The sequence below is a fragment of the Sinocyclocheilus rhinocerous genome, unplaced genomic scaffold (genome assembly GCF_001515625.1).
Source record: "Sinocyclocheilus rhinocerous isolate Xijiao unplaced genomic scaffold, SAMN03320098_v1.1 scaffold2254, whole genome shotgun sequence".
NCBI lineage: Eukaryota > Metazoa > Chordata > Actinopteri > Cypriniformes > Cyprinidae > Sinocyclocheilus > Sinocyclocheilus rhinocerous.
The window spans coordinates 346,591-361,803 of NW_015652339.1; the positions used below are offsets into that span (position 1 = coordinate 346,591).

The 15,213-nt window shown below is 36.6% G+C and overlaps 1 protein-coding gene and 1 pseudogene across 1 annotated transcript; both read right to left on the bottom strand.

The window, feature by feature from the left end:
* Window positions 1–11,883, bottom strand: part of LOC107714872 (L-dopachrome tautomerase-like) — a 38,090-nt pseudogene extending 26,207 nt beyond the window's left edge.
* On the bottom strand, window positions 11,712–13,119 carry sox21b (SRY-box transcription factor 21b). The gene has a single exon (XM_016520870.1). It carries the CDS (start codon window positions 12,770–12,772, stop codon window positions 12,044–12,046), a length of 729 nt encoding a protein of 242 aa, XP_016376356.1. The 5' UTR covers window positions 12,773–13,119; the 3' UTR covers window positions 11,712–12,043.
* Window positions 13,120–15,213: the final 2,094 nt, after the last annotated feature.

Sequence of the window (15,213 nt, forward strand, 5' to 3'; positions counted from 1 at the left end):
GAGACCTGGTAATACTAATGAGTCACATGACACCTGGGAGAGAAAATGGCTAATTGGGCCCAGTTTGGACATTTTCACTTAGGGGTGTACTCACTTTTGTGGCCAGTGGTTTAGACATTAATGGCTGTGTGTTGAGCTATTTTGAGGGGACAGCAAATTTACACTGTTATATAAGCTGTACACTCACTACTTTACATTGTAGCAAAGTGTCATTTCTTCAGTGTTGTCACATGAAAAGATATAATAAAATATTTTTAAAAATGTGTGGGGTGTACTCACTTCTGTGAGATACTGTATATATATATACACACACATTCCTAAAGGGAGCTTTTTACTTAATGTTTTTGGGAATGTTTATGTTGTGCAATAAAACATGTCAGTAATTCATACCAAAAGGAGAAAAAGTTAAAAATAAACCATTTTAAACCGTTTTAATTAATTCAATTTAAATGTGCTTCTTTAAATTCCATTCTGCATTCCGTTTGATTCCTCAATTCAAATTCCAGTTCAATTCAATTCAATCAATCAAAAAAGATTTTCTGATCCGATTCCGACCGGTGCGCGACCCAGTTGACGTTCGGGTCGACGCTCATTTCCCTCATTTCCGCTTGATTTTTCCAGCTAGGTAAGTGGGGCTCAATAAGACACTGGGCCTTAATTTCAGAAAAATGGCCCTTGGGGAATTCTGGAGGGCCACGTAATCTCAGCGTCTCCATTTCAGGCAAGCAACACAAGCATGGCCCGTCAGACCGTGGGTGAAGCCCCCTGCCCCCATCTCGCTTTCTCCCCTGGTGTCTTGACAGCGACTTATTATGGCAGGCTAATTGTGCAGGAAAGCAGATTATGGAAGCGTTAGGATGTAACTCCTTGACCGTGTGCTAATGTGATGTCAAGCTTTTTTCCTTTTTCGAGGGGGGAAGCACTGCCAGCTACATGCCAGGGCACTCTTTGGCACCGCCTGTAATCTGCCTTTGGTATTAACTCAGCAAACCGGCTTGTTGGAGTGCGGATCCCTCACTAATTATTGCTACAAGAAAGACTTATATTGGCGGCGTTGATCTTTCATTAAGCGTGCTATATGGAAAGGCATATAATCATTGACTATTGTTAATTAACTATTATATTAACTATTATTTCTATAGGGAATTTCTGGAAATGTTTATGTGCAATCAAATGTAATTCATACTCATACTGGGTGACAACTGTTGACTCCTTTTTTACTTTTTATTTCTCCTAAGGAATTTTAGAAGCATCTGAGACAAAGTTGAGACTTCAAAGACACGGTATTGAATCTCCAAAGGTATGAAAAAGCAATCAAGTCACCTGTCATTGCACACATCAGATCATTTAATTAAATGCCGATATTTCAGCACAGCTACTTTTCAAAACTGAATACAAATTCAAATACATTTACGATGTATAAATAGCATGATTTTGACAAAGAACTTTCTGTATTTGTATCCAGACACTTTAGCGTATCCGAGGTCGTGTTAACAAAGCTCTCTCGCAGGCAGCCGCTCCTCTTGCGTTTGCTTTAGCTCTACCTGAGCCCACCGGCCTGTCACCTCTGATTGTAAATCAAATTACCGAGACGCACAAATTCAATACCTAAACATGAGCATTTGAACATTTATTTATCCTGCATCAAACTGCATTTGTTAAACTAATATCAGTAGAAGTGTTGAGATCTGCAGAGTGACACCAGAACGCAATGAGTCTGACATTAACTGCCTAATGACTCGCATTTACACGCTGTCCTACATACATAAATGCACGTCTCGTTATTGCACGATGCTGCCGATGATATTTTGGTGCACATTTCACCCTAATGATCCAGTTTAAGTCAGAATGCGTATCTTTTTGAATGCATTGCTGCCGTATCGACAATGAGCGAGCGCTAGAAAGGTCTGAGGGTTATTCAAGGTTTCAAACACACTCGTGGGTTAGAAAAGAGTTCATGAAGATGAATACAAACAGCAGCATTCTCGTGTGTGACTGGAAAACTTTGGAAAAGTTTGCACTGTTGACACATTGATGAGTGATGTGACAAGAAGAGAAAGTGAGGGGAAAGAAAACATGTTTTGCAATTCATGAGCATTTCATAAAATCCAGTAGCTTTTCATTGTGTGTGCATTGTAAAAAATTATTCTAGAAGATTCAAATTAGTGATCATCAAATCTTCAAAAATAACATGCACATTTTCCTTTAATGCATTGAATTATGTGTTTGTAATCATTGTTTTCTGGCATGAAATAATGTGTGTATATTTGTTGTGATTCCCACTCTGGGCTTCATTCTGTAAAAAGGAGCGTTCGAAATAGATTGTGTTATTAGAGCCGCTATTTGTTCCAGTTATGCACAAACAGCGGCTTGATAATGTGCTTTTGGTTGCTGTAGCAAATTGCATATTGAAAAAATAACATTTATTTGAATGTTTAAATATTGTTATGGTTGTTGTAATGTAACATATTAAGCGCTCAGTTGTGGTGCTTTGCAGTATAAAAAAACCTTGTAAGTTTAATTTGTCAGTCATAAAATATAATTAATATGATTCAGTGGTAAATTAGTATGATTTGGGTACAAGCACTGGGCTAAATAGTAATATTACTGATTCAACTAAAGAACAAATTAAATGTTTGACTCAACATAACACCTTTGACATTAACAGCAAAAGCTATTGGAAGTGTTCTCTCCTCTTTAAATGTTTTAAGCCTGTTCATCTAAACTAAGTATATGCTTCCGGTTGTGTTTTATTTTTTTAATGCATTTAGCATTGTGACCTACATCCCAGTTTTGAGTCACAGGCCACCAACTGAGACTGGAATAGAATAGAATAGAATAGAATAGAATGTAAAGCAATATGATGGGATAGAATAGAATGCAATTGAATAGAGTAGAAAATAATGTAATTTAGTAGAATAGAATAGTATAGAATGGAATGGAATACAACAGAACACAATGCAATAGAATAGAATGTAATGCAATAGAATAGAATAGAACAGAACAGAAAAGAATGCAATACAATAGAATAGTATAGTATATAATGGAATGCAATGGAACAAAATGGAATGCAATGCAATAGAATAGAATGCAATGCATTAAAATAGAATATAATGTAACCCAATGGAATGGAATGGAATAGAACAGAATGGAATCCACTGCAATAAAATAGAATGCAAAGCAATAGAATAGTATATAACGGAACACAATGCAATAGAATACAACAGAATTGAAGGCAACAGAATATAATAGGATGTCATGCAATAGAATAGTATAGAAATGAACGCAATGTAAAGGAATGGAATCGAATAGGACGGAATGTAATGCAATAGAATGCAATAGAATAGAATAGAATAGAACAGTAGAATGCAATGCAATAGAATAGTATAATATATAACGGAACGCAATGGAATTGAATGGAATAGATCAGAACAGAATGCACTGCAATAGAATAGAATGCAATGTAATAGAATAGTATATAACGGAATGCAATAGAATAAAATAGAACAGAGTAGAATGCAATGCAATAGAATAGTATGGTATATAACGGAATGCAATGGAATGGAATAGAACAGAGTGCACTGCAGTAGAATAGAATGCAATGCAATAGAATAGTATATAACGGAATGCAATGCAATAGAATAGTACATAACGAAATGCAATGCAATAGAATAGAGCAGAATGCGATGCAATAGAATAATATTGAATGGAATGCAATGCAGTAGAATGGAATGGAACGCAATGCAGTGCGATGGAATAGAATAGAACAGAATGCTATTCAATAGAATACAGTGGAATGCGATGCAATGCGATGGAATGGAATGTAAAAGAATAGAGTAGAAATAAATGCAATAGAATAGAACAGAATCATAAAACATAGAACCTTTTAAATGTGACTATTTTGACTGTGTTCAGCCTCGAGTGCCATATTGCTTAAATATACATTACAATATACTATAATCTGGCAGTGGTTTGTCAAGTGAGTTTAAGAACGACTGTGAGGGCAAATCCATATGCATATAGCAATATGTAAAGCGATAATATGTGGAATTCAGAGCAGGCCATGCTTAAATAATCCTGTTGAAATATGAATAAATGGAGCTGTACAAATTGAAGTCAGTAAGGATTTTTTGACACAGACAATAATAATAATCATTATTATTATTATGAACGCTCGCAGAAATCCAGTGGGAGGCGAAGAATGTTCCTCAAGAGGAGTTTCTGAGCAAATGAGAGAGATTCACTCATTCTCATTAAGGATGTAATCTGCAGCCCCCCCCCTGCCAGATCAGCTCAGTAATAAGCAGAGAAAATAATCTGCTTTATTGATAGGCATATGTAGGTTCGAGTGTACCGACTGCCAGGTACTTATCTTTTTTTGCGCATGTGGTGTCTCATAGGAGGATATAATATTTTGTGACTAACTCCTGAGGCTAAAAGTTCTTCAAATTCATTATTTTCTATTTCTCACTGATACATCTTAGCCTCCAAACCAGGGAATTTAATATGATGGCAGACAATCTGTGCCAGCAGTCAACTAGAGAACGAACAAAAACATCATGTCAGCTGACGGAATATTTCTCAAAGACTATGCATATTTAAAAGTGTGTTTTTATTTCTCATGCATTTTAGAAAACCTCAAGGAAGACATTTTTAATAAGCAAACATGTGAAAAAATGCTAAGCTTTCAGCACTTTATTGTGTGAATCATTCAAATCGAAATATAGGACAGTGTCAGTGTACTGCAAATACTCTGCAGTTTTATGCAAGGTTACTTAGAAGTCGAAGATTATTTCATCATTTGTGGAAATGCAAACCACTGCCAGTAATAGTTTGATATGCTGTATTTAAAATAATGGATTTTTGAATATTCCTATTCATGTACAGTGATTGCTTTGAATGCATCTTGTTTCTTATAATGAAACCTTATTTATGAACCTTTTTAGTAACCGATTACATGTAATCTGGATTACGTAATCAGGTTCCATTATATTAAATTTTAAAATAATCGTTACTTTTGTATGGATTACATGATTACATATCATTCACATGGTCACATGACATGCTGGTAAACAGGTATAATATGTCTTTTTTTTTTATTAAGTGTTTTATTGCGATTGAAAACTATATTTTAATTTAACATTTTTATGATTTAATTCATTATTAGCTTTTCATTAATCTCAAACTTTGACCTAATGTAATGTTCAATGCATTTCATGTTGTTAATAACAACAAATGGAATATATTTTCTATCTCTTCGTATTTTTATATCAATATGGTACAATATTATCTTGTTTAAATCAATGCGATAAACAAGTTAGGTCAAAAGTAATCTAAAAGTAGTTTACCTGAAAGTGTAATGTAATGGATGACGTTACCAACTACAATTTTTGTCATGTAATTTGGACTACAATTTGTAAGTAATCTACCAAGTGCTGTTTATGAATATCGATATTGAATGTTTTCTATTTTAAAAATGTCAGTCTCTACACAGGATCGTCCTTCAGCCACTGTCCCAGACTGAAAAAACACGGCTGGATTGTTTGGAGTCGAACTGTCGCCCATCTCACGCTGTGAATGCGTATGTCTTTCCAATTTTCATCATGTGATTTTCTGCTTTCCTGCAGGGCCTCGCTGCTGTACATGGCTCATTGTGTACAATACCTTGACACAAACTTCCTCTTTTAAGTACAGAGTTCAGACTTCAGAAGACGTGCACTGTTTATGTGAGTGTATATCTCATTTCTGCTAGTGACCTTGGGCACAGCGACACGGACGAGTTCTGAAGCTTCGATTTGATACGTCAAGATGTTGCGGTAAAGGTGGAATGCGATATAATTTTGGTTTTTTTGCCCTCCTCGGAGCAAACTGAAGTAAGGAAATGTGGCAGAGTCCTTCTCCAGAGATTACAGGTAATACAGTCCATTGCCCCCATAAACATGCTTGACACAAGGCCCTCATGATGGAGCGATTGCTCCAGGAGAGTCTTTTTCACACTTTAATTTGCCTTAAATGAGCTGGAGAAGTCAGCGAGGGCTTTGAGATGCTGCGCCGAGAGAGAGGCCGCTGTAAACTACCTCTGCGGTCGCCTCTCTCCCCAAAAATGACATGGAATTACATCATGAGCTCGGTGCGAATCTGCATGCGACTTCTGCAACCTCGTTTAGAGTGGAAATGCTTGTGCATCTAGTATCGGTTGAGAGCAGATCTAAATGATCAAAAATAAAAACAAACTTCCATCTGTCTGAGCTACAAAATTATTGTGCATGAAAACACTGTAAAGCAATTATTCCATTATGCATTATGCATGCACAATTTAACATTTTAAAACTTAATCTATATTATAAAGGACTTTTTTTTGTTATTTGTACAGTTCAGATAATATTTCATCACCAGCATGAAGGATTAGACTCAAAATGTATATTATTTTATCTCTTTTATGTTTATATTACTCTGAATTCCATTTAATACATCAAGTTCACAGCGTCACAGTTTCATTAAATGCAAAATTTTATGTTGTTTGGGTTTTATTTTTTGAACATGGAGGCACCATTAAATATCTCAAAAGTTATTCTTTTTTAAAAAGCACAATTTATTTTAATTATTTGTACAATGATTTACCACAAGCATGAAGGATTAGACTCAAATCTTAAATGATCACTTTTATGTTTCTATTGCAGTTTATTCTGTCTAATTTGTCAAATTCACATCGTCACAGTTTCATTCAATTCTAAATTTTATTTGAATTTTTTTGAATGTGGCACCATTAAATATCTTAAGTTATTCTATTTTATAAAGTACATTTATTATTATTATTATTATTTGTACAATGTTTTACCACCAGCATGAAGGATTAGACTCAAATCTTACATTATTTGTTCCCTTTTATGTTTATATTGCACTGTATTCCATCTAATACATCAAGTTCACAGCGTCACAGTTTCTTAAAATGCCAAATTTTGTTATTTTGAGTTTTATTTTTGAACATGGAGGCATCTATGATCTTCATAAATGACAAACACCCGAGATCAACTTTTCAGATTCTAGCTTTAAGATTTTTTAATATTCCTATTTATTTACAATGATTGTTTTACATGCATCTTGTTCCTTATAATACATATTATCATTTTTATGCATGTTATTTTATTTCAGTCCAAAATGATAAAAATGTCAGATAATCAGACCTGTTAAATTTGTTGCATTATATGTAATATTTTGTTCTTTCTATAATGTAATATAGTTTTCAGATTTCATACTGCAGTAAGTGAGGAAGCATTTGTTCTTGCACAACACCTTTGTGCCAATGTTTGGCAGCAGAAATTGATAAATTACTTGTAAAAAAAAAAAAGAGTTGATAACACTATTTGCATGATTTATTTGTAATGTTATCTGGCCATGCATCATTCTGAAGGACTGTCCTGTAAAAACATATTAGAAGTGCAAATGCATTTGATTTACTCTACCATTATGACCTTTGGTAATTATCATGTCGAAATATTTAATTATAATTTTTTTCCTCATTGCAAGTATCAACATGTCTATAGAAATAATTTCTCACAGGTGTCTGTTTTTCAGTGTCATTGCTCATATATTTCCAGTACAGAGGAAGCACTTTTACACACATGAGGGAGGAAAAATAATCTTTTGTGTGTTGAAGCAACACAGAGGGTATTTGGGTCATAGGCGGAAACTTCTATTATCATGGCTGGAGTGTTTAGTGAGGCTGAAAAGGATCAAATCGCTAAAAATCAATGAGCGCTTTAAAAGACACAGTGAATCTGAGTGTGCTGACCAATCGTCCATAGGTTCAATTCCTCAAAGGATTGTTAGGTTGGATAAATGTGGCTTTTTCCTCGTCTGTCATCTGATACTATCACTGTAGTGTGAAATACACCCATGCTGGAGAAAAATCCCCTTTTGGCCTCCGCCTGTAATAGTGTGTTGGTTTCTGAACTTCATTTAATGGATATTGTGTTTTGGAAATGTGGCATTTGGAGCCTTTTTACATAAACGGAGTGATCCAGTGGTCAACTTAAACAAGTTGTGTGCTGTTTTACCAACCCGACAAAATTGAAACGTTGGTTTTTCATGCACTGGACAATTTTGAGATTTTGGGCTGTTTGGCTTTGCATAACATGTCATTTCAGACTAGTGGAAAAAAAAAAATCCAAAATACACATTTAAGTGTTTATTTTATTGCACTTTATCTCTTGGCGTCGGTAGATTTCAATACGTATCTTTAAAGGCCAGGAGTTTTTTCTCCACTTCAGCCGCATTTACATACACCAGACGTAAGAGTTTTATTTCTATCTGTATTCTGAAGGTTTTTATCATTGCACTTTATCTATTTGTCTTTTTCAATTATAATACATATTTTAAAGGTCGTTTCTCAAAATGATTTTTTTTCCTCCACTTCAGCAGCACTTACACACACCAACCAACATGTGCAGTTTTATTCCTATCTATATTCTGAAGGTTTTTACTGAGTGGCTTGTCCATATATCATTCACTTGATTTTATATGACATTTTATTCCTAAAAATGTGGTGCAAATGCATTGTTCCTGTCTACTGACGGTATTTTCTGATTTATGGAGTGATCAAAAGAAATCCAAAATCCTCTCTGTAAAAACCTTTAATATATCAATAAAATTAAACAAGAATTTTGAACCTGACATTATCCAATGTTCAGATTTATCTTCCAGAACTATATGCAATTTAGTGCATATTTAATTAGATAATGCCTCGTTTGTTTATTTAAACATAACATTTCAGGAAACTTGTAATGTAATCAATTAACTGGGGAAGTATGGTGATATCTTTTAGTGAAATTTTTCATCCTATATTCACCTGTGGTGTCTTGCCTTAATGGAAAGCAAATACAACTTGGCACATTATATGCCACCTGATGATAGTTTCAAGATAATCTCAAAAATCTTGGCAAAATACCTCAACATCTCAACGCTTACCTCGTGTCAGTGATTTGTGACTCGCCATGAACTTTCTGCCAAAAAAGAGGCACCTTTTGTTTCGGCAAATGAACAAATTTCGTCATTCTTCCATTCGTCAAAAGATTTTCTCATGCGGTTGTTTGAATAGTTGCATCTCTACCTTTCCCACTGGATCTCCTTTCCAGAAAAGAAAAAGCATATCTATTCAAAAGCCATTTAGTTCATTCCTTTCTTGGCCTGTAAACGCATTCATCAATTGTTCTGCTTTGTAGATGGCTTTTCTAATGCTAATCTGCCGTGTTAAATATCTTTTTGTTCCCCTTTCACCGTTTAGTCATTCAGTTTATCCAGTTTTGGTCACCCATTTTATTTATTTATGCGCCTGGCTCCATTCATGCGCTCATGTATTTTTTATTATGTTGTTTCACTGTCATCCAGTGTCAACTCACTCTATTCAATGTAGGCTACTTGAAGGACTCGGAGGGACAAAGCGTGTACACATTGCAGCGCTATTCACCCCGGCCAGCTGGATTGCCTGAAAAAAAAGGGTGGAAGAAAAAAAAACCTTGTGAAAAGAAATTCTCAACAATGAACACAGAAGAAGTGCACAATGCTAACAGTTTTCCAAATACCACTGATTGCTTTAACCACAATGAGGGAAAGCAGGCGCTTTTTGCTGAGCTCCACTTCAACAAACAACAGAGGCATTTTGCTGTGCAAACTATGGGCTTAAACGCAGAGCTTTAATAACATACAGCCCGATTCAGAGGCGAACCTGTAAAAAATAGCTTTTTCAGGTCATTTACGAGATGCATATGTGGTGACATCAAAATTAATTTTGAGATATTAACTGAATCAACCCATCTACTTTAGGTTGCACCAGCAAAAGTCATTTTAAAGGTCAGGGCAAGTAGAAATAAATCAGGACATTTTCACCTGTTTGCAGTGTAAAATTAAACACTGTGTTAATATACTATTAAAAGTAAATAAATTATTAAATGGAAACATGTTTTTAAAAATATGAAATACTTAGGTTGCATTGAAAGGCAAATCTTAAAGACATGTTTTTCAGTAGTTTAGGAAAAGCGTGTGAGTTGCATACAATAAAAAATATTGTGCAAAAGGTCAAAAAACATGTTTAAAACATGAAATATCTATTTAGGTTGCATTGAAATGCAAATCTTTAAGACACATTCTTCATTAATTTGAGAAAAGTGTGGCATTTAATCAACAAAAACAACATGCAAAAGGTCATCAGGAAGCTGCTCCGAAATTAAAAAAGGATCATTCTTGATTCATAACGTCCTGTAAATAATGTGCATATAATTTAAAAAAAAAAATTCTTAAATATATACTTTGCAATAACTATATTGCACTGAAATGCAAATCTTTCGAAGTCTTAATTAGTTTGGGAAAGAGTGTGAGTTGCAAGCAAAAAATAACGTGCAAAAGGTCATCAAGAAGCTGCTTTAAAAAGGATAATTCTTGAAAACGTGCCTGTCCTGTAATTAATGTGCATATAACCCCCTGATTTGTTGACTCGTCTGGTTCATAACAAGTGAAAAAGGTCACTTTTCCAAAGCGAAGCAGGAAGCTCCGTGGAGAGCAGCGATCGCGGTGGGACAGTAGAGAATACAGGCCAGTGAAAAGATTCAATTAACCGTGGCGGAGGTAATTATCCCTGGACAGTCCAAATTAGTTTTGCATAATTGGTCCGAGCCATATGAATTAACTTCTTAATGTAATCTAAGAGGGCAGTTTACATCAAGAACGATCCGGCACGGAGCACATTGGGAAGATTTTTGGAACAATTCTATCCAGTTTGAATGATGTAGCTATATGTGTGTTAGACGTATAATTAATGACAAATGGTGAGTATACAAAATATTAAATGGAGTGTTTCCATTTTTAATGAAATAGCTCTATTTGATTAAAAGATGCAAAGAAAAGTCTGTCCGAAAGGCCTAAACGGTTTCGTTTTTCTGCGTAAAAGTAAACCCCTCAGTTTTATCTTCCTTCCTATTCATGATTTGAGTTGTGATCATTCAGGATTTTGGCTCTTGATTACAAAGACCTGCTTGAGATTTCTGAGTAATTCTATTCAAAGCCCGAACAAAAGCGTCCTTTAGAGGATACTCTACACTTCACCTGCTCTGACCAAGTAAAGGCATTCAAGATACAAATCTTGTAAGAACTACAGAGCAATTTCCTTTTTTCCGCATACGCTTTATTATATCCCCCTTGTTCAATAGATGAACGATAGGCATTTTAAGTACATATAAGTGGAATTATGCAAAACATAGAACATACAATTTCACTTCGAGTTAGTAAAAAAAGGACTGACTTTCTTATACGTGAACGCATCTGACAATCATCTGATGTAGAATATGTCGACGGACCAGCACCCTTATTTCAGGAACTTGGGCATGTTGTTTCTTTTCAATACATTACACTTATAAGTGCTCATGGTCTCCCTTTGTGCAAATATCAAAGGACACGGATCGTGTCCCACGATCAACAAATAGGGTAGTTTCACTGACTGAACAATAAATATTACATACATCCATGGAATAGTATTCGAAACTCAAAATATACACCTGATTTCTAGTCCATCAGCTCCGGCATTTGGAGCACTAACCAGATATGATTTAATAAATCTAGCTATACACATTTACAGCAACATGACTGATTTGAAGAAGAAAAAAAAACTGCGCGGGAATTAATCAAAGCTGATTTTCATAATAAAACAATGTTTTTTTTTCCCAATATAGCTAAAATGTGACCACTTTAACAGCATTGACCGATTTTCTCTGCAATAGCGTCACATGGTAAGTTACAGAGTCAACAGGTTAGTCTGACCTGGTAGAAGTATTCACATTGATAAGGACGCATACTATATTCGCTCGACCCGTTCAGCACATTGTCGTTTGCCATTAATATCCACGCTGAACAGAACGTCAGAGAGTTGTACCTTACATCAAGGCATTGATCATGATACAAACACATGTGATATCTGATATGACGATCGTGGCATCACATGTTCATGCTCCACCTGTATTGAGTTTATTTCACATTTAGAAACTTTTTCAGAGTCTCATAACGCCGCCGCGTACGCGGGATACGGTTCAAGTTGTGGTTTGCCCATTCCAGGTAGTAAAATGTAGGCAAGGGGTGGCTGGAGCCCCGCAGACGGCCACGCCGCGCAGTTACACGGGATCACGTAGCCCGGGTTACCCGGCGATGGATGGGAATGCGTGTGGGTATGTGCGCCCGCTCCGGAGAAAGCCGTCGCCGCTGTTGGGTAACCCAACGGTGAGGCGTATGGGAAAGACGGTGGAGAAAGCTCTGTCATTTTTGAGCCGAGGTCAAAAAAAGAATAGGGGTTGGTAGACATGGAAGGGTTGAAGAACACCCTGGCCGCGGCTGCCGCCGCCGCCGCCGCTACCTTGTCGGGGTTGCTCATTAACGACTCGGAAAGCGCTCCAATCGGTAAGCCGCCAACTTTCATCGCCTCGTGTTCGCCCAAATTATACGCCATCGGGAACGCGAATTTGTCTTTCTTCATTATAGTCTTGGGCTTTCGCCTGGGTCTGTATTTGTAGTCAGGGTGTTCCTTCATGTGCATCGCCCGTAGTCGCTTCGCTTCGTCGATGAACGGCCGCTTTTCGGACTCCGTCAGAAGTTTCCACTCCGCTCCGAGCCGCTTGCTGATCTCGGAATTGTGCATTTTCGGGTTCTCTTGGGCCATTTTTCGCCGCTGCGCTCGGGACCACACCATGAACGCGTTCATAGGACGCTTAACGTGATCCATGGGCTTGGACATGCTGACAAGCGTTCGCTTCACCTGCTCAGGTAAAACTCCACCGGCAGGACTGTCGCTTCGTCCGAGATTTGCGCGAGTCAAAATGACGCCGTGTAAAAGTCTCCAAGCTTGCTTCAGGCTCACTGCGACATTCCGCCGCGAAAACAAGTCCACGCGTAATTCTTCTTAAACTTTCACGAAAGCAATGTTCTCAGATGCATCGTGAGTATATCCTCAAAAAGTCGCAGATGAAGTCGAAGAAGGGATGAACAAGAAGCCGTCTTCCTCCTTAGCTCTGCTCGCTTGTTGTCTTCATCCTCACCATGGTGAAGCAACCGCCGCTGATAACTTCAATCGAGTGACTGTCAACCGAGGGTTGCAACATGTGAAGTAAGGAGCGCGCTGGCAGGTACTGAAAGGGCCTTCGGCGCATGCGCACTGCGGCTGTCAGACCTCGGGCGCTCCAAAATCCCACCCAGCGCGAGGACGAGAGTGAAATGATAAACTCACTTTGCTCAGAGTGAAAAGCAGTCCGACATCGTGTGTGTGTGTGTGTGCTAAAGTTCCCGCTTAAGCGTTCAGGACACAGCATATGAGAGTACTTTAATAATAAGTTTAAGTTTAAGTTTCTCTTTTATTGTCTCCCTTAGGAGAAATTTGTCTTAGGCAACCGGGAGAGCAGATCAAACATACAAAAAAATAAAAATAAAAAAATAAATAAAAATAGCCTAGCTACTCAACATAAACGTGCGCTAATTTTCGCGTTTAAAGTAGGCTATATTTCGCCGGGAATTTTAGTCGTGCAATCTGTTGAGGTTCGTCTCTCACGACCCGAATTGTAAATTCTAGAGTATTAAAAAAAAAAAAACATCATGCAAATCTTTTATAAATATTATCATATCAGAATTATGTATGTTTTGTCAACGTTCCGTTCAATAATGAACCTAACGAAAAGTGTTCCACTGTTGCTATGGTTACCTTCTCAGGCGAACGCGACTTTCGTCTTTTTAATGCCAAGTGAAACTACGTTTTTTTGACTCATTTGCATTTTAACTGTTGTGTTTAGTTCCTGAAAGTTCGAGAACTTTCTTACTGTCAATATTGAGTCACCTTTAGCAGGTATATCCTATAATAAATCACTTTTTATTTATATGTTGTCTTCATATACTTGATCAAGCTGCGTTCCATTCGCACAGAATGAAATTGAATGAATGAATGCCTTTTATTGCCATTATACCATGTGCAATGAAATTAGAGTAGCTTCCCTTTAACATATATCACATAATACACATACAGCAACACATTAAAAAGTTGAATTGCACTAAGACTTACATTCAGCATAAGAAAATAAAGAGTTATATTGCACAATAATATTGTATTGCACCAAATAGGCATGCTAATATACTCTACTGTTTCATATAATAAATGATAAGAACAAGTTATTGAACGTACAGTAGGCTATGTCACAAAATTAAATTACAAAAATATAATCTATCTTGACCAAAGGGAACGCAAGTCTTCTTTAATTTATCGGAATATTTTCACTAAAGCACGCACGTATTAATAAGCTAGATCAAGCGTGAGGTGTTTATCGCACTAAGAGAACTTTTTCTTCTTGACAGCTTCGCTTCTTTCTCTCCGACTTCAAAGGATTTTCTGAAGGCAGCGCATCGTGACCCGAAAACGAGGTTGAGGAATATTTCACTGTGCAATTACAGATATCTCCGAGAGTCCTTGTGTAAATTGTATGTTTAAGTGGATTCTGCCCGCACCTTCTCTGTTGTTCCCTATTAATAAAATCATACTTAAAATGACAGCTTTTAACAAGTGGGAAAAATCCTTTATTTGCGGAAACTGCCTTTGCAATTAAACCTGTAGTCAGACCTTTTCCCTAGCTCTTAATATCAATGCATACGTTTGTATTTAAAACTGAAAATTTGCATGCATGCATGCCAGTTTTATTATAATTATTCATGTGTTTATTATTATTATTATCCAAATCGAAAGTCAAAGCATCTAATGCATTCAAAGAGATCGGCACTTATCAGAGATGATGACAACATGATTAATAATTATACATTTTAAAGAGGCAGAGCCTTGTAAGGGAGCAAAGAAAAAAATAATTAATATTTATCGTGAAGAAAGTCATCTGTGAATTGAAAGACATGCAGCGCTAAATGCTGAGCAGCTATGAGTGGTTGAAATCTATTGTTCGCCATAAGCCTGGTTTCCTCTCCATTATTCGGCCAAACGTGGCTTCTGACATTTTAAAGAGGCAGAGCCTTGTAAGGGAGCAAAGACGATGCAGATATGAAAAAAATCATTCATATTTATCGTGAAGAAAGTCATCTGTGAATTGAAAGACATGCAGCGCTAAATGCTGAGCAGCTATGAGTGGTTGAAATCTATTGTTCGCCATAAGCCTGGTTTCCTCTCCATTATTCGGCCAAACGTGGCTTCTG

What these genes read in the sequence shown, in the direction of transcription:
- sox21b (XM_016520870.1), bottom strand. Translation starts at nt 12,772, where the DNA reads ATGTCCAAGCCCATGGATCACGTTAAGCGTCCTATGAACGCGTTCATG.